This window comes from Caenorhabditis remanei, chromosome III (assembly GCF_010183535.1).
Source record: "Caenorhabditis remanei strain PX506 chromosome III, whole genome shotgun sequence".
In the NCBI taxonomy this organism is placed as follows: Eukaryota; Metazoa; Nematoda; class Chromadorea; order Rhabditida; family Rhabditidae; genus Caenorhabditis; species Caenorhabditis remanei.
In genome coordinates, this window is record NC_071330.1 from 13,013,423 (window position 1) to 13,032,986 (window position 19,564).

Below are 19,564 nucleotides of genomic sequence, written 5' to 3' on the forward strand. Positions count from 1 at the left end.
AACAAGAAAATAACAAAAATGACAACAGAAATGATGAGATCGAAAGTGAAGATAGAGTACTAGTATTTCCACACGAGGGGGCATTGCCAAAAGTTCAACTTCTGGACCACGGTTGGGCATTCTTCACGTGAACTTGTGTTGCGTGTGACCATTAAGAATGGACTCATTATTTCTCATTATTTCTTTACGTTTTATTGGCACGACACGCGTCTTACAACCTCGCTCTTCCGAACACCCCTTGAGAAATATCTCATTTCTTCCGAATCTCTTAATTTCTCACGCAATTTTCTTTGATTTCGGTAGAGCAGGATTGTATCGCGTATCGTGCTAATAAATCATCACTACATTATGATTGAAGATTATATAATTGAAGGATGCTCCTATCCTATATGATCGAAGAAGAGGATATAATGAACTGATCAATGTTTGTCATACTTCAATCAATAAACTGTTTAGATAATAAAATATCATGATTTAGTAAAACCTTTAAAATTGCCCGCTTTCGCCCCGCCCATAACCCGAGCGCCCTGGAAGTAGTGATTACCTTGAAACAGGACACTCTGGAGCTTGCTCTCGCCCCGCCCATAACCTCAGCGCCCTGGAAGTAGTGATTACCTTAAAACAGGACACCCTGGAGCTTGCTCTCGCCCCGCCCATAACCTCAGCGCCCTGGAAGTAGTGATTACCTTAAAACAGGACACTCTGGAGCTTGCTCTCGCCCCGCCCATAACCTCAGCGCCCTGGAAGTAGTGATTACCTTAAAACAGGACACCCTGGAGCTTGCTCTCGCCCCGCCCATAACCTCAGCGCCCTGGAAGTAGTGATTACCTTAAAACAGGACACCCTGGAGCTTGCTCTCGCCCCGCCCATAACCCGAGCGCCCTGGAAGTAGTGATTACCTTAAAACAGGACACCCTGGAGCTTGCTCTCGCCCCGCCCATAACCTCAGCGCCCTGGAAGTAGTGATTAACTTGATATTCCGAGTTCGCAACAGACTAGTAGCTATTTCTTAATTCGACAATAGAGAAATCAAAACAAGAGCAACCCTCGTTTTCATCGCGTGAAATGCACAAAAATGCGCTCATAAAGTTTGAGTGTTAAAAACGAAATTGACGTGAAGTTATGTTGAGCAAAAAATATTCTTTCTAAACGTGGCCACTTGGAGAAGTGGTTAGCGTGGATGGATTTGAATCGAAAGGTTCTTGGATCGATTCCCTCCGAGTGCAAATGTGTTTTGTATTCGAGGTGGGAGTCATCCAGTCCACCCCTATGCCCCCTGAAAATGGCCCCCCAAAAAATGCCCCCTAGTGTGGGGATACGGGCGCCCGTGAAGATAAAATCGTGGTAAAATTGAATTTTTTGGGAAAAAATTCAGAAAAAAAGGGATAAAACGAGTGAATTTTGGTGGGAAGAAAATGAGAAAACACGCTCCATCGATGAGCGCGTTTAACAAGAAAAAAGTACAAAATTTGACAGAAAAAGTGCAAATAAAAATTTCAAATTTCAATGCTGAGTGGTGGGGTGCGGATAAAATATAATTTCAATTCAATATGAGTGGGTGGAAATACATTGAAATGTACAAATTATGAACAATTATTAGACTCAATTGACACGGAAAGCGAGTGATTTGCGGTGGTGAGATGTCGTGTGAGCACGGCGTCCGGTGGCTCCGCACAGACCACAAGTCACTTGTTGAAGTGTTGGACATCTGCAACATATGGGGGTTTTTAGGGCTAAAAACAGAATTTTGAAGCCAATTTTCACAAAAAAAACTAGAGTCTGGCGCGTCTTCGACGCTTCCATTTTTGAAGATGAGCCTTTTCCTGGTGCGCCTTTAGAGCGTTTTTCTTTATGGAAAATCTTGACATTTTAGTGATTTCGACCATTTTCACTAAAAACCGATTGTCTGGCGTGCCTTTGGCGTGTTCAATAACGAAAGAAAACACGGAAGATGTGGCTGGCGCGCCGTCGGCGTTTTTTCCGAGAAATTTTTATTTAAAAAAAAACGTATTTTTGACAATATTTCGACATTTTTACTTAAAAAATATACTTTCAATTAATTTTCACAAACAAACTTGAGTCTGGCGCGCCTTTGACGCTTTCATCAAGATAAAATTGTGAAAATGCGAATGTGATGGGTCCAGGGGAGTTTTTTTAAACATAAAAACACAAAATTAAGGAGCTGGAGAAAAATGCGAATTTTTGGGATAAAAAACTAAGTCTGGTGTGTTGTCGGCGCAAGTTTTTAATAATGAAAACGCGTCAAAGGTGGGCCAGACTTTGATTTCTAAAATTTTTAGATGAATTTCAAAAAAGCGCCAGACTCTCATTCTTCCCTTTTTTGGCTGAAAAAATAGCGTCAACGGCGCGCCAGATCTCTTTTTTATTATCTTTTCCTGATTTTGACTAAAAACGGCCCCATTAACCTCAATTTTCGTAATTTTTAAAGGGTTTTTGACTGAAATTGACTGAAAAACGTACGTGACATCATCATTAGTGATATCTGCAACATAGGGGGGTTTTTAGGGCTAAAAATAGAATTTTAAAGCCAATTTTCACAAAAAAACTAGAGTCTGGCGTGCCTTCAGCGCGTTTTTCGATAATTGATCAAAGATAGTGGAGCAAGGATAGGGGGTTCCGCTTTAATTGTGAGGAGCTCTCTCGTTCGTGTCTGGCGTGCCTTGAGTGCGTTTTTAGCAGAAAAATCATAAAATTTGAGTGATTTGGAACGTTTTCACTTGAAAAACCGATCGTCTGGCGTGCCTTTGGCGTGTTCAGTACTGAAAGAAAATGCGGAAGACGTGGCTGGCGTGTCGTTGGCGCTTATTAAAAGAAACTTATTTTCGACATTTTTACTTGAAAAAAGGACTTTTTGAGTCAATTTCGCAGAAAATTAGAATCTGGCGCGCCTTTGTCGCTTTTATTTCTATAAAAGGGAAATGCTCCGTTTAAAATTGTCAAAATACAAATCTGGTGGGGTGCTTTTTTGCAGAAAAACACAAAAATTCTGCAAGTTTTGCTGGAATAAAGTGGAAAAATTTGATTTTTGGAAGAAACATCTGGGGGGTACTCGCTTTTAGAACTCGGACAAAGATAGAACTGCGACAAAATAAAACTGTCACAATATAGAACAGACAAAAATAGAACTGAACAAAATGGAATTGCGACGAAATGGAACTGTTACAAAATAGAACTGACTAAAATAGAACTGAACGAAATAGAACTGCTTCAAAATAGAACTGCTTCAAAATAGAACTGCTACAAAATAGAACTCCAGCTCGAATGGAGCGCGTTTGCATTTTTTTGATTTTTTTTGGATTTTTTTGGTTTTTTCAGTCTTTTTTGGATTTTTAAAAATGTAATTTGCATAATTTGTATTGTTTTTATTGTTTTTCTACAAGATTTATCAATTTTCAGCAGAACAATGCCGAAAAATCGGAGGTAATAATAATAGAGTTTTGGAAGTTGTTGAAAACTCTGCCGTTTGTACATGAATCAGATATTCCCGACTATTTTACTCTGATTCTGAATCATTGTATGCCGTTAACTGTTCCAGCAGAAATGAAAAGTAAGCCTTTTCCGAAGTGCAGTATTAATATACTATCAATATTCAGGTTTCATAGACTACCTTCTCAACAACTATATTGGAGGTGTCGGATTCAAATCAACGAGATTTCCGCCAAAATTATGGTCCTGCACAGTTCAAACGGCGTATCCATCGGACTACCAATACGGTGGAAACCTGGCATCGACTTCTTCAATCTGTTGCGACGATACACAACGGATTTACAACAATTAAAATGTCGGATCTAGTGACAAAAATGCAAAAAGAGGAGCGACACACCACGATGGACTACAACGAATTAAAAATTAATCCGTATTTTCAAGTAGGTTTTCAAATTTAGAATAAATTTAAGTGATAGTTTTTCATTCCAGGTGAATAAGTCTCGAAAGAATTCAAACATCATGAAGGATGGAAAGTTGAAAAAAGTTGTCGAAAACATCCCGGAAATTCCAAGACCTCCACTCTAGGGATTGCATATTTAAAAGCAATTTTTTATGCGAAAAAATAATTTCCTATTCGTTTGTTATTCTGATAGATTTTAAAAATAGATTTTAATGATAGATTTCTATCCGGATTAATCAATTTCTAACTTTTCCTGAGGATTTTTGACGGTTTTTCATAATTTTATATACGGTTTTTCAAGATTTTCTGACGGTTATTAATGATTTTTATGGGTTTTCATGACTTTTAAACGGTAATCAATGATTTTTATGGGCTTTTCACGATTTTTATAAAATTTTCACGATTTTTGACGATTTTTCATAAATACATCTGTTTTTTTCTCTATTAATGAATTTTTAAAGTCGATATTTCCCTCGAAAACTGGTTAAAATTTTCAAATAATGCAAAAATTCAAAAAAAAATGCAAACGCGCTCCATTCGAGCTGGAGTTCTATTTTGTAGCAGTTCTATTTTGAAGCAGTTCTATTTCGTTCAGTTCTATTTTAGTCAGTTCTATTTTGTAACAGTTCCATTTCGTCGCAATTCCATTTTGTTCAGTTCTATTTTTGTCTGTTCTATATTGTCACAGGGTCAAATTTTGTCCATATGAATTCAAATAATTTTCCCGCGAAACCGGAAGCTCAGTGAAGCGCGTTTGCACATGACTTGGCAGATTGCCAAGCGAGTCGCCGATCAGCATAATGCCGCCTGCATGCGGGACCTTTTAACGTGGGCACAGTAAGACGAACGATAGGGAGTCAAATTTTTCGAATGAAGCTGACTTCTCTTTCATTTTTCTCGCTATTTTCGAGAAAACTTCGCACAAAAATATCGAATTCATTAAAATAGAGAAAAATACAAATTTTTAATACACAAAAAAAAACTTTGTTGGATAATTTTTTTGAATTTCGCGCTAATTTTACGCTAATTTTTTTGGAGCGCAGTTGCTTCATATGGACATTCTGTGACCCTGTGTATTGTGACAGTTTTATTTTGTCGCAGTTCTATCTTTCCGAGTTCTAAAAGCGAGTACCCCCAACATCTGAGTTTGGCGTGCCGTTGGCGTGATTTTTTAACCTCTTTTTGGAGATAAAACGCGTCAAAAGTGCTCCAGCTTCAACTCTATCCAGTTCTTGAAGTGAGCTCGAAGAGCGCGTTCGCTCCAAATTTTTCGAGAAACTAAATTTAAAAAAAAACGCCGACGGCGCGGCAGACTCTCATTGTTACGTTTGTGGGCTGAAAAAGTCGCGTCAACGACGCGCCAGACCTCAATTTTCATAATTTTTCCGATTTTTTAATAAATTTTAATAATTTTTTTACTAAACATTACTGATTTTGGACTGCAATTTCCAAATTTTTGACTGAAAATGGCCCCATTTTCTTCAATTCTCCACTTCTCCGTCTTCAACACTCTCATTGTTACGTTTTCGGGATGAAAAGTCGCGTTTACATCATGAAAATAGCGTCAAAGGCGCGCCAGAACTAAATTTTTTTCATTTTCTTGGATTTTTGACTAAATTTTTATGATTTTCGACTTCTTCCTCTCCAAAAACAATTAAAACAAAAATAAGGAAGCTGGGACGTCTTTACTAGAATAAAGCTGGAGAAAAATGCGAATTTTTTCTCGATTTTGACTGAAAATAACTGAATTTTCCAGATTTTTGGTCCCATTTTCTTCAATTTCCCATCCAAAAACGTACGTGACATCATCATTAGTGATACTGCGATGAGTAGACCACGGTCCGATGTCGTCTTTCGATGGAATCGGCAGATTCCGCGCCTCCGCCCGTTTCTTCGCAGTTCCATAACAGAAACAACAGCAATTGTTGCGTGGAGACGGTGGAGTCGTCGACGACGTCTTCCGATCTCTATGATTCAAAACGACGACTGGCGGTGGAGGAGGCGGAGTCAGTGGAGAGGTCTCGACACGAATTGGGACGCCGTTTAGTGGTGGGAAGACGAATGGTTGAAGACGTGGATTTAGAAGATGAAGATGAGGACGACGTGGAGTTGTTTGAAGACGTGGATATTCTGATGGCGGTGGGCTGAGCATTGATTGCGGCTCGCGGCCATCCAAAAACTGAAAAATGAGGAAAAATTGACGAAATTTAAAAGAAAACGCTCGATTTTAGATATTTTTCTGCGAAAATTCAACTTTTTAGAAAAAACAGCGTCTCAGGCGCGCCAGACTGTTCGTATTCTCAAAAAGCGCCAAAAGTACGCCAGCCATATGCATTTTCACCGAACAACCGTGACACTTTGCACAAAATCAAGTAAACTGTGACTCTCATTCGACGTTCTGATTTTTTGGCGAGAAAACGCGTCCTAGGCGCGCCAGATTGTACGTCTACACTAAAAAGCGCTAAAGGTACGCCAGCCAAATACTTTTTTTTTCGAAAAACTGTGACTTTTGCTCGTTTTTCCGGTTTTTTTCGCAAATAAGCACGTCCTAGGCGCGCCAGCCTTACCATCCGAATCTCCTTCGCATTCTCTCTGCCTCTCTTTACGATTGCTTGTGGTGGTCGGTTCGGTTGTGGGCCATGGCCTCCATTTCTCTGAAAAAAGATAATTTGAGGGAAAGGGGGCGGAGCTTCCATTTTCGGTGATTTATAAGTGAAAAAATCGGCGATTTTCGGTCAATTACCTGTCCAATAATTCCGAATCGATTCTCTTCGATATATGGATTCGCGAATTCATTCATTAGTGTCTCACCGAGGAGATAATTGATATTTGTGGTCGAATTGTGAGTGGCGTTCTGGAATTGAGATTTTTATGGAAAAATTATGGAATTTCCCGCTTATTTCCTCAAAAATAGGAATTTTTTGCTCAGAAAAAGGGGCGGGGCCTAAAATTGCAAGAAAAATACCAAAATTTCAGGTAAAAATGGACAATTTGTGGATTTTTCGCGATCTGAACTAAGAATTTTCTTTAAAATTTCAATCGAAAAACGATTTACCGTGAAGCTCCGCCTCCGCCAAAAGTATACGAAAAATAAGCAAAAACATAGCAAAACAGGATGTGTGGCGTGCCTTTGGCGCATTTTGATAAAACAAGCAGGCTGGCGCACCTAAGGCGCGTTTTCTCGTGCAAAAATACCCAAAATTCGGGGGGTATTTGAGTTTAGAACTCGGAAGAATAGAACTGCGACAAAATAAAACTGTGAAAATATAGAACTGACTAAAATAGAACTGAACAAAGTGGAACTACGAAAAAATGGAACTGCTTCAAAACAGAACTCAACAAAATAGAACTGAACACAATGGAACTGCTACAAAATAGAACTGTTACAAAATAGAACTCTAGTTCGAAGGGAGCGCGTTTGCATTTTTTTGCAAAAATTCAATTTATTTTTGACTTTTCTCAAATATATTCATTTTCTTCATCGACTAATTGTTAAAATTGAAAAAAAACGTCGTTTTAATTCTTCTAAAAAGTCACGAATGCAAACGCGCTCCCTTCGAACTAGAGTTCTATTTTGTAACAGTTCTATTTTGTAACAGTTCTATTTTGTAACAGTTCTATTTTGTAGCAGTTCCATTTCGTTCAGTTCTATTTTAGTCAGTTCTATTTTGTAGCAGTTCTAACTTTCACTGTTCCACTTTGTAACAGTTCTATTTTAGTCAGTTCTATATTTTCACAGTTTTATTTTGTCGCAGTTCTATTCTTCCGAGTTCTAAACTCAAATACCCCCCAAAAGTCACAGTTTTTCGATAAAAATGTATTTGGCTGGCGTGGCTATGACGCGTTTTACCAGGAAAATCAGAAATTCTGAGTATTTTGGACCGTTTTCTCTGTAAAAACTACTTGCCTGGCGTGCCTTTGACGCATTTTTACCAGAAAATTCTTAAAATTTGAGTGGATATGTCTGGCGTGCCGCTGGCGCCTTTTCCAAGATTTTTCATTTGAAAAAAAAACGTATTTTTGACAAAATTCCGGCATTTTTACCGAAAAAAATGAAATTTTTCTCAAAAAACTTTAAAACTCTAAATTTCTGATGAATTACCTGATCGAAAATCGCCGGATTATCCAAAAATTCTTCTCGAAGCATTTGTTGTAGAATCCTGATCAAATCGAATGTATCGTGCTGAAAATCGATCGTTTTTGACTGAAAATCGGGGTTTTTCAGTAAAAAATTCGCATTTTTGTTGCAAAAACTATTTCCTATTGTCTGGCGCGCCTTTGCCGCTTTCAACTCACCGAAGAGTCCGTGTTGGAAGAGGTGGAGGAGGCCATCGCTGGTGGAGAGCTCGTCGGCCGTTTTTAACTGAAAAATCGGGAATTTTTTTGAATTTTTAGAGATTTTTAGAGAAAAAAGCATGAGAAAATGATATTTTTGTGGAAACTCTGCAAATCTTTGCAAAAAAATGAGGAAAAAGGGAAAATCTTCGAGAATTTTATGGAAAAACGGAAGAAAATCGGTGATGCGCCTTTAAATGTTCACGGGGGTCTCGACACGAAAACCGTAATTTTTTTTGGTTTTCAGTGGAGAGGTACGGTATGCGTGGGAAAATTTGAAAAGAAGCGGAAATCCAATGAAATTTTGCAGAAAAATTGAGAAATTTCGGTAAAAATCTACCGAAATTGTGAAAAAAACGACGAAAACGAGAGAAAATGATTGAGAAACGACAAAAAATACTTTTAAAAAAACCAAAATTCAGTCATTTTCACTTGTTTTTCGGTTGAAAATTGAACTTTCAAAAGAAAAACTTGCAAAGCTTTGATTAAAATTTTGAAAAAAAAGACGGCGAATCGCTGAATCTAGTGAAAAAGGAAGAAATTTCTGAATAAATTTGAAAAATTTGAGAAAAAATCTTCTTTTTTCATTCTATCTGTGAGATTTTCCAGCCTGAAATTATGTACTCAGAAAAAGGGGCGGAGCCCAAAATGGAGGTTCCGCAGCTGAATAACAACTTTCTAGCGGATTTAAGTAGGAAAAATATCAAAATTTCAGCAAAAATTGATAATTTTTAGATTTTTCGCAGTCTACACGAAGAAAATTTGGAAATTTTTTTAAAAAATTTAAATCGAAATAGGATTTACCGTCGAGCTACCCCCTAGAACAAAAATGTCATATTTAAATGGAGACGGAGCCTCTTTCTGGCGTGCCTTCAACGCGTTTTTCAATACTTGGTCAAAGCTAGGGGAGCTTTCGCTTCAATTCTGAGGTAATCAAGAAAGCGGAGCTTTCTCGTTTGCGTCTGGCGTGCCTATGGCGCGTTTTTCGCTGAAAAATCATAAAAAATTGAGTGATTTGAATCGTTTTTGCAGAAAATATAAATAGTCGGTAGAACATCTCCATGAAGGCCAAAAATAAGTTGAACACGCCTTTAATTATGTAAAGAAACGAGAAAAAGGCAGAAAAACTAGGAGAAAAATGTCGAAAACGGTTGAAAAACCATAGAATTTAGTATGAAAAAGTAGAGAAACGCCCAGAAGAGAAAACGTAGAATCGAGAAAAATAAAACTCGAGAAATATGTAGGAAATATGTTTAAAAATTTTCGGAAACGGCAAAACCTATGAAAATGTAGAAAATATTGTAGAAATTGTGTTGAGAAGTGGTAAAAAATGGGACAGGCGTTTTCCCTGTGTGAATTCGCTACAAATAATAGCTTCAATAACGAAAATAATCGCCATTTTGACAAAGAAAATATTCTAAACAAAGAAAAACTAGAAAAAAATCGCTTTTCTTATCAAAAATCGACAAAGAAAAACGCTGAAATTTTTGAACACGAAGCTTGCTCGCAGAGTTTAGTGTTTTGTCCGCAAACACTCATGGGAAAGCGACTAAAAACGAATGCGGACTTTGAAAAGTACAGTACTCGTGGGAAAATTTTTATTAATTTCGATAAATGGCAGTGAGACCCCACAAATCGGGAGAAACGTGGTGCGGGAAATACAATTCGGGGAGAAAGGGGCGGAGTCGCGAAAAAAACTGCCGCAGTTGCAAGAAAGTTTTTTACTGTAATTTTGAGTGGAAAAATTGACATGAGAAAACTTTTTTGCAACTGCTGCGCAGTTTTTTCGCGAGTCCACCCCTTTCTCCCCGAATTGTAGCACCAATGCGGGCGATGTGAAGTACAGTACCCTGTTAATGAATGAGACATACTAACAAAGAAGTTTATTTCAGAGAACAACTTACCTAATAACAAATAACAAAAAGAAACAGAAAAAATTTTGCTAATTATTTACGATAATCACGTAAACATTGCTATAATTAATGTTCAAAATTAGTGATTTATCAGAATTCGGAATCTCATGACGATAACTGATTAGTCCGTAGTCGACATGGTCGATTCCGAGAGCTCTTTCAATTTCAGAGCGATTCGCGAAATCACGGATTGAAATGTTGGCACTTTCTAGATTGACAAACTTTGAGAGAATCTGAAAACAATGCGATTGATTTTAGAACGAAACAAGTGTCAACTCACATCTCGAAGGGTAACAATGTCTTGTGCTGAAACACGGCTCATGCGTACATGAAAGCTGGACAAAAGAGACAATCGCTTGATTTGTTGGAGAGAAAGCGGTGTACCGGCAGAATATTCTATCGATTTTGATTGTTTGAACTGATCCGTTTCGACAAGTTTAGCAAACGTATCATCACCAGGTACGAATTCACGCAGATAAATTTCTTCGAGTACTCCAGGTTTGAATAGCGAAACAAGTTTGATAATATGATCACTGTATCGTGTTGATAGATCAACACGTTTTGCATAGAATAGTGGGCAGACGTCTTCGGAAAGTGCATCGATCAGATTCGGAATGATGTCGATGGTCTCGAGACAATTTGTTGAAATACGAAAATGATTGATAGGAGATTTCGAGTTGGTCAGCACTGCTGACAGATCACTCAGTTCAATGTTCAAATCCCTGGGGTCGTCTTCATCGAATTCACTTTGAAAGCAGTAATCATTCTTTCCCTTCTCGTAATAAACACTATAATTGTCAAGATCAAATTTCACTTCTTGTTTAAAACTCCGAAATTCACACCCACTGCGAATTGAAATTTCCCCGAATTTTTGTTTGAACTTGTCCACAACTGGTTCGAACTTTCTCGAAACATTTCGGACATTGAATCTGCAAAACGGAAACTTTAATAAGTTTATTTGACAAAATGGAGTTTTCCAACCTGTTCCGAATATCCAGATTTCCAACAATCTCGCAGAGCATTTCCGTTGGCAAATCGGTGAGGATGAGAGGCTTCGGATCGGTACTGAAATTCCGATATTTGCTTTTAAACAAATTCATTTCTAAACTAACCTTCTATCATGATCGAAATCCAGATTTCCATGATAAAATCGATAGAACCAATACTCGAAATCCACGTATTCAATGACATCGTCTCCGACTCTTTCGCAGAAATTTTTGAATGCCTTTTCGACGTTTTTGGTACGGCGAAACTCGTAATAAATACACGCATGGAGAGCGGACGGATTGATTTTTAGAATTTCAGACATTTTCTGACGCGATTTTCTGGAAAAACATGCTTTGTATTAGAAAGTTGGACTTAAAAGAAAGTGAGCCTGGCAAAAAAAGTTGAAAAATCGAGCTTTCAACTACGTGGATTCTGCATTTTGACGTGGCGGTGCTTGCACACAATGCGCAAGATTTTACGACAATTACAGTAACCTGTTGATTTATTGAGACCCAGCAAATCGGGGAGAAATGTGGTGCGGGAAACACGAATCGGGGAACCACAAAATCGGGAAATAAAATTCGGGGAGAAAGAGGCAGAGTCGCGAGAAAACTGTGCGGCGGATAATTTCCTCATGTTAATTTTTCCTCTTAAAATTACTGTAAAACCACTTTTTTTGCAACTGAATCGTCTTTCCCGCTTTATTCCCATACATAAATTCCAAATTCCAAAGTCCAAAACTATAAACAGAATTCCCTGAAAGTCTCCGCCCACTTTTATTTTATGATGATTCGATTACGGGCGGCGCCTTTAAATTGTCGCCGCTCTCAGTGATTTTTTCATATTTTTTGAAAATTATGAAAATTTTCGATTTTCTCTCTATTCTCTTGGTTTTCGTCAGCGTTGGAGTGGCAGTGGTTTCAGCTGAGGTTAGTTCACTGCGTAGCGACTCGTAGCAAGTAGATACGGAGTTCTCATTAGAGCGCACTTGCACCTCTCAAAATAAAACCATTATCAATGAAGCGCACTTATCGATTTTTGCAGCCAGACTGCTCTTCCATCGACTGCTCGGCGCCAAACATGGACTGCCCAGAATCCGTTAGAGATCAAAAGTGTGGTGGAAGCGACATTGTCGAGAAAAGTACCACTCGTGGACACCGAAACTATCGAAGAATTTATTGATTGATTTTTCTTTGAATGAATCTTGAAGTTACCTTTTCGCTTACTCCTTTTCGCTTACTTCAGCCATTTCATTCATATCTTCTCTCCTCATGTCAATTAATTCTCGTTCCCCCCCCATTTTTCCCCATACCTTCGGACTTATTAGCTTGCTTTCCTCCTATTTCGCCCTCCTACCAGGTCTATAGCCTCGTGAGGGGCATGATCTGGTCTCCTGTTTAATTTTCTTGATTTATACCCAGTCAATAAATATATATATATATAAGTTTTATGATCTAAATATTTTAACGTTACAAAGTTTGAAGAGGTGGTATGGTGGTTGGTGATCTGTAGTTCTTTAAACTTTTATATGAGTGTATAGAGCAAGTTCTGATCTAGTTGACAACTTTTAGTAAGCTCCGCCCACTTTTGAGATATGCGCCTTTAAAGATGGTAAGTCCGTTTAGCACGCTCTTTTTCACTTCCGGTGTCAAAGGCGCATATCTTAAAAGTGGGCGGAGCTAACAAAAAATGGTCAACTGCAAAAATGAAGCCCTTAACTTGTTCTATAAAATGAAATACATTTTAAAATGGAGAGACATTACACAATTTTATGACACTCCGTTAAACTGTTGAGATTTTTACATTTTTAAATAAAATGATATTTAAGAGTGCGCCCCTTTAATGCTACGTATGTCAAAAGTGGGCGGAGCTATCGAAAAGTGATGAACTTTAAAAATGTAGCTTGAGACTTCATCTATACAATGAAATAAAATTCAGATCTAAAAACCTAGGTATGACGTCACCACCGTGCGTTCTGAAAATTGACCATCTTTTCAAAAAAAATTTATGAAAAATTTTATTCGATAATAAAAAACACAAATTTCACATAAACTTTCTATGTTATTCCACCCGAATTTCTCAACTGAAATACTCGATCGTCTTCGTTTCGTTTTCCTGAAAAAGAATCAGTTAACTACAGTAACCCCTCCTCCCTCTCGAAAAAACAACTTACGAAATTCCAATTTTCTGAAATCTTTAATACAAATGATAGTGACAATTGGTTCCAACGATGGATAGAATGCTACAGTAACCCCGACTAGATTGACAAGGGGACCCTCGTAGAGTTCGAACATTGGGAGAGTTAACACGATACCGCTCGGAGTGAATACCATGATGAGAGGGAGAATTGTCTGGAAACTTTGGAGAGGGTGTATCTCGGTGGTGAAGGGAGATGCGAGAAAATTGTTAAAAATGAAAATGTAGAAAATTTAATGCTGATTATTTTTGTAGTTGACCACTTTTTGATAGGTAATTACCCTGTGGAGATATAGCAAGTTAAAGGTGAAAGAGTGGAAAGAGAGACGCAGAGAAACGAGAGTCTGGCTTCTCTGCGTTTCTTTTTCTCTTTTGGTTGCTTTTTTGAATTTCGAGATTGTTTCTTTTTCAATGACCAAAAATACTGAAAAACAAAAATTTCTATTGGAAGAGACGCAGAGAAATGAGACACTCTAGCTTCTCTGCGCTCTCTTAATCTCACCCAACTTTCAAACCGCTATAACTTCGTGGCGTGCATATTTATCAAAAAGTTGTTAATTACAAAATTGTAGTAAAATTAATGCCCAATGTTTTTACAGTGGAAAATTTTCTGACAGCTATTCACCCTGCTGAGTTATAGCGGTTTGAACACAAGAAGAGACGCAGAGAAGTGAGACAGTCTCACTTATCTGCTTCTCGCTGGGTAGAGTTGGATTTACTTTTTCAAATGTTAGTTTGCAATCTCTGCGGTTTAAACAATCAAAAAGAGAATAGAGACGCAGAGAAGCTAAACTGCCTGGCTTCTCTCCGTCTCTCTTCCTACTCTTACACATTCAAACCGCTATATCTCCACAGGGTAATTAGCTATCAAAAAGTTGTCAACTACTAAAATTTTCAGAATAAAATTTGCTACATTTTTGTCGTTTACAACTTCTTGATATCTCTACTCCTTGCCGAGTTACAACGTCTCAAAGATATTGGAGAGACGCAGAGAAGTCAGACACTCTCGTTTCTCTGCGTCTCTCTCCTTCATACCTGTGCCACCAATGTTTTAAACAACTGCTTGTTAATCTCCAGCGTCTTTAAACTCATCAAAGTGCTCAAATGTTTCAAAGTGTGATATGTCGTCCAGGCACAATATGAAATGATGAAAAAGCAACCGTACTGCAAAAATACAAGATATGTAGATCAAAAAAAGTTGTGATCTACCACTATAACACCACAACCAATTGCAGCAGTGAGATCATAACCCATCCAGATTTTCTCTCCAGTTTCAGAGTCTTTAGAGAATAACATTATGCCGGAGAGAGGGATGGTGCTCGAGTTTTCAGAGTAGAAGGATTTGAGGTCGTTTCTGGAAAACAGAAAACAGGAAATACGCTCTATTGAAGAGGAGAGACGCAGAGAAACGAGTGTGTCTGACTTCTCTGCGTCTCTCCTACATCTTTGAGACGTTGTAACTCTGCAAGGAGTAGAGATATCAAAAAGTTGATAACTATGAAAATGTAGAGATTTTTATGCTGATTATTTTTGTAGTTGACAACTTTTTGATAGGTATTCACCCCGCTGAGTTAAAATTGTTTTTAAAATTGTATTTAAAAATATTTCTGTGAGAAATGAGAGACGCAGAGAAGCCAGACAGTCTAGCTTCTCTTGGTCTCTATTCTTTTCTTGATTGTTTTAATATTGCTAAACGAAAGAAAAATCCAACAAACTCTTCTAATTGATACCCGGAGAGACGCAGAGAGACGCAGAGAAACGAGAGTGTCTGCCTTTTCTGCGTCTCTTCTTGAGTTCAAACCGCTATAACTCAGTAGGGTAAATAGATATCAAAAAACATTCTTCTGTAAAAACATTAAGCATGAAATTTACTAAATTTTGTAATTAACAACTTTTTAATAGCTATGCACACTACGAAGTTATAATGGTTTGAAAGTTGGGTGAGAGTGAGAGCGCGCAGAGAAGCTAGAGTGCCTTGTTTCTCTGCGTCTCTCTAATAGGAATTCCTGTTTTGGAGTATTATTGGTCATTAAAAACAAAAAATTGAACAATTGAAAAAAAAGCAGGCGAAAGAGTGAAAGAGACGCAGAGAAACCAGACACCCTAGCTTCTCTGCGTCTCTCTTCCCACTCTTTTACCTTCAAAGCGCTGTATATCCACAGGGTAATTAGCTATCAAAAAGTTGTAAACTACAAAAATAATCAACATTAAATTCTCTACATTTTCATAGTTAACAACTTTTTGATAGCTCCGCCCACTTTTAAGATATAGTCGATAATTACCTTAACAACTCGGCCTTCTCCTCCGTACAACACGCAAACCAGAATGCCAATTGAAACCAGATGAAAGTGGAAATGACACCAGGAATAAATATTAATAGTAGTTTTAAATTTTCAAAGTATTTTAGGAGTGATTGTCTGGAAAAATAAGGATTGTGATCAGTCCGGTATGTGCTAGGCAAATATCATTTTCATTAAAAATCTTGTAAGTTGAACGGAGTGTCATACCATGGTGTAGTGTCTGAGCAATTTAAATTTTATTTCATTGTATAGATCAAGTCAAGGGCTACATTTTTGTAGTTTACCATTTTTTCTTAGCTCTGCCCACTTTGGAGATAGGTGGCATTACAGTCCTCAGTATCGAAGAATTTATTGATTGATGTTTTTTTGAATGAAGAAGTTTTATGATTTACATTTCTAAATGAAAGTATGGAACACGTTTTGATCTACATTTTTCAAGTTGACAACTTTTTTGTAGCTCCGCCCACTTTGGAGATAGGGCGCGGGGACTGGAGGTTGAGGATGCGCCGCTTTAATGCCACGTATCTCCAAAGGGGGCGGAGCTAGAAAAAAGTTGCCAACTACAAAAATGTAGCCCTTGACTTGTTCTATACCGCGGTGTATCTGTTTTTCTCTGAAAATGCTTAGTCTGGACAATGAATACCTGCACAAAACGAAATAACGATACAAGAATTGAGTAGCGAGGAGAGATAACGAGTGCAAACGAACTACAGTAGATACCTGAAAATAAGGTTTTTTTGAGGAGAAATCTGCAAATTTCGACTAAAACAGTCAAAAATAAAAATTTGGATTTCTAGGCCACCGTTTTGAAAGTTTCTAGGCCCCTGAATTTTTATGCGGGTTTTAGGCGGTTTTGAGCGATTTTGCAAGGATTTTCGACTCTGAAAACGTGAAAAATCGTTAAAAAAAATCCACCATTTTGAGGATTTTAAGGTCGTGTCAATTTTCTTTCCGCCATCCGTTTTATGAAAGTGACTAATTCCCAACAAACATCAGCACCATTAAATAATTTTCTGTTTGTCATACCTCACTGATTTGTTTTCCTCTATTATTTTATGTCATCAAATATGTAAGAGCACAAAGCATAAACACCTAGAGTACATTTTTTTGCATTTTCAGGCAGGTAGGGAGGTCTAGTTTGTGTTCTCATCATTATGATGGTAGTACCAGTCATTAGTCATTAGTCATCTCTGCTTTTGTTCAAAAAATTAATTGGCTTCTGATGTTAAAGTTCATTTTTACAGACAGGTCACAATTTTTCTAATAACTTTTTGTTTTCTTGAACTTTAGGACGGTCAGAACAAAAAAAAACTCACAAACCAGAATCTTGCCGATAAATGGAGCAGTTTTCAGGAAACTTGTCATGAATACCACGTAGATTGGTCCTTTCACGTGCATTAGCTGGAAAATGAGGAACTGTGAGATATGGGGGTATAACTTCGTTGCGTGCATAGCTATCAAAAAGATATGCATTACAAAATTATAGTAAATTTTATGCTGAATGTTTTCACAGTTGAAAGTTTTTTGATAGCTATTCACACCGCTGACAAGGGAACCTTTTAAGTGGTCCTTAATGCCAGCAAAAACGACCTATACAGGTCGAAAGAGGATGTTTCAAAACCTATAAATCAACTTTCAAAAGTTGCTTCCGTGACCTGTAAGTGTCTGAAATTGCCATCTGAAAATTGACCATTTTTACCATTGATTTGCTGCATTTCGCCCTCTCGCCTCCTCCAAATCCTATCACGTTTGTAATAAACTGCGGCGACTCTTTAAAAATGTGTTCGGATGGCGCAGGTGGTTAGCGTCTAGGTGGAGGAAAATTTTGGGCTGGTTCGACCCCTTTGCCATTTTTTTCTTTTTTTTGTTTGATATCTTTTTTTCCAGTTTTTTTAAATGTTTTTTTGGAAGCTATCATAGAAGTCTTTTTTGTACCACCATCAACGTGATTCCCTTCTGAATCCCTTTCAATTGATGATTATAAGAGTGATCTGCCGGTTGACAGATGGAGGTGCCGCCAAACTTTTATGATAGCTTCCAAAAAACATTGAAAAAAACTGGAAAAAAAGATATCAAACAAAAAAAAGAAAAAAATGGCAAAGGGGTCGAACCAGCCCAAAATTTTCCTCCACCTAGACGCTAACCACCTGCGCCATCCGAACACATTTTTAAAGTGTCGCCGCAGTTTATTACAAACGTGATAGGATTTGGAGGAGGCGAGAGGGCGAAATGCAGCAAATCAATGGTAAAAATGGTCAATTTTCAGATGGCAATTTCAGACACTTACAGGTCACGAAAGCAACTTTTGAAAGTTGATTTATAGGTTTTGAAACATCCTCTTTCGACCTGTATAGGTCGTTTTTGCTGGCATTAAGGACCACTTAAAGGTTCCCTTGTGAGTTATAGCGATTTGAACACAAGAAGAGACGCAGAGAAGTCAGACACTCTCGTTTCTCTGCGTCTCTCTGGGTACCTTTCGGCAGTACCATGAGTACCATATATTCCTCATAACTAACCGGTTGCACAAGAACATCAATCCATCCGTACAGTGAGGAACAAATTGCGAAACTCAACATCAAATACTTGTAACTTCCAATTATTTTCTCAGTTTTCGTCAGAATTTGGAATATTAAAAAGCCATTCGTTAGTTGGGAAAGAATGAAGGAAATGTATTGGAGGACATGGATAAATGGGAGGAGGTAATAGGTTTGCATTTGGATGGAAATATGAGATAAAGAAGAAGAACAACTTTACATATTCTTTTGTTCTCTTCTAATTTCCGTCAACTTCTGATAAAACTTCTGATAAAAAGAAAAGAAAATGTTGTCCCTGCTCTGCTCCGTCCATTCGACCGGAAACTATATATGTACGTGTGTCTATCAGTGGGAAATAGGAGAGGGGGCGATGAGTTTGCATATTTTGATTATGAAGGGGTAATCAAGAAAGTCTGGGAGAGTTCCGGGTTCAAAAAGTAGATTTATGGGGATTATATGGCACTCAGTACTATATGGTACGGGGGATATAGTGCATATCATACTTGTCAACCGGGCCGCTGCGTAATTCTCCTGAAACGCAATCTTCTGGGCGAAAAAAATACACTGAAAAAGTTACACTGACATAAATACACTGACCAAAATGAAGTTCCTGTTATTACTCGCTTGAAAATGAACAGTACGAATCCAAAAATATACCAATGTGTAGATCTCGACGAGTTCTATATTTCTGACCTAGTAGGGGCTGGGATAAAGTGCGAAAAAACGAAAAATAAAAATAACTAAAAAAAACCATTCTTGTCCAAACTACAGTAACCAAATTACACTGACAAACAGGATTGTATCTTGGTCAGTGTAGTTTGAACACTGTAAGGTTCTTTTGTAAGGTTTTTTGGTATAGCTATGGTACTGAATATATGGTGAATATGGTACCGGAATCGGGTGGTTATGGTGTACTATGGTACTATGGAGCTCATGGTATGATTTTTATGGTACCAGAATTATTGTACAGATGATATGGTAACTATTCAAGTTATGGTACTTATGGTACTTATAATATGGTTCATATATGGATACTATGGATTTCAGTATGTGATTTCCGATATCGTAGATACCATCACTTAGGTTCCATACCTCCAGTACCATAAGTGTCATAACTCTAGAACCATCAATACACATTACTTCAGGTACTAATAGTTTCATGAGTACGGTACTATAGATACCGTATCTTTGGTACCATCCACAAGAACCATACCTTGGGCACCATAAGCATTATGACTCCGGTACCACCTTAAAAAAATAGAAGAAATTAAAACCGCTAAAAATTAATAATAAACACCCGTCCATTATACAGTGCGTAACACAAGTATAAGGCCACCCATGAAATTGAGTTTATTGGCTCAGTGGATCATTTCTGGTTAAAACTAATAACGG

At 37.8% G+C, this 19,564-nt stretch overlaps 4 protein-coding genes across 4 annotated transcripts; 1 reads left to right on the forward strand and 3 right to left on the reverse strand.

Moving 5' to 3' along the window:
• Positions 1-1,602: 1,602 nt before the first annotated feature.
• GCK72_011122 (uncharacterized protein) lies at positions 1,603-8,239 on the reverse strand (the record flags this gene model as incomplete). The annotated part of the gene is made up of 6 exons (XM_053728234.1): positions 1,603-1,708; positions 5,707-6,086; positions 6,475-6,561; positions 6,651-6,761; positions 8,010-8,090; positions 8,204-8,239. 6 exons carry the CDS (start codon positions 8,237-8,239, stop codon positions 1,603-1,605), a joined length of 801 nt encoding a protein of 266 aa, XP_053587811.1.
• Positions 8,240-11,999: 3,760 nt separating this feature from the next.
• GCK72_011123 (uncharacterized protein) lies at positions 12,000-12,324 on the forward strand (the record flags this gene model as incomplete). The annotated part of the gene is made up of 2 exons (XM_053728235.1): positions 12,000-12,071; positions 12,187-12,324. The coding sequence occupies 2 exons, from the start codon at positions 12,000-12,002 to the stop codon at positions 12,322-12,324; spliced, it is 210 nt and encodes a 69-aa protein (XP_053587812.1).
• An 874-nt stretch (positions 12,325-13,198) lies between these two features.
• On the reverse strand, positions 13,199-13,475 carry GCK72_011124 (uncharacterized protein; the record flags this gene model as incomplete). The annotated part of the gene is made up of 2 exons (XM_003095036.2): positions 13,199-13,257; positions 13,316-13,475. 2 exons carry the CDS (start codon positions 13,473-13,475, stop codon positions 13,199-13,201), a joined length of 219 nt encoding a protein of 72 aa, XP_003095084.2.
• A 1,051-nt stretch (positions 13,476-14,526) lies between these two features.
• Positions 14,527-18,352, reverse strand: GCK72_011125 (uncharacterized protein; the record flags this gene model as incomplete). The annotated part of the gene is made up of 5 exons (XM_053728236.1): positions 14,527-14,692; positions 15,621-15,755; positions 16,282-16,358; positions 16,959-17,039; positions 18,155-18,352. The coding sequence occupies 5 exons, from the start codon at positions 18,350-18,352 to the stop codon at positions 14,527-14,529; spliced, it is 657 nt and encodes a 218-aa protein (XP_053587813.1).
• Between the last annotated feature and the right edge of the window lie 1,212 nt (positions 18,353-19,564).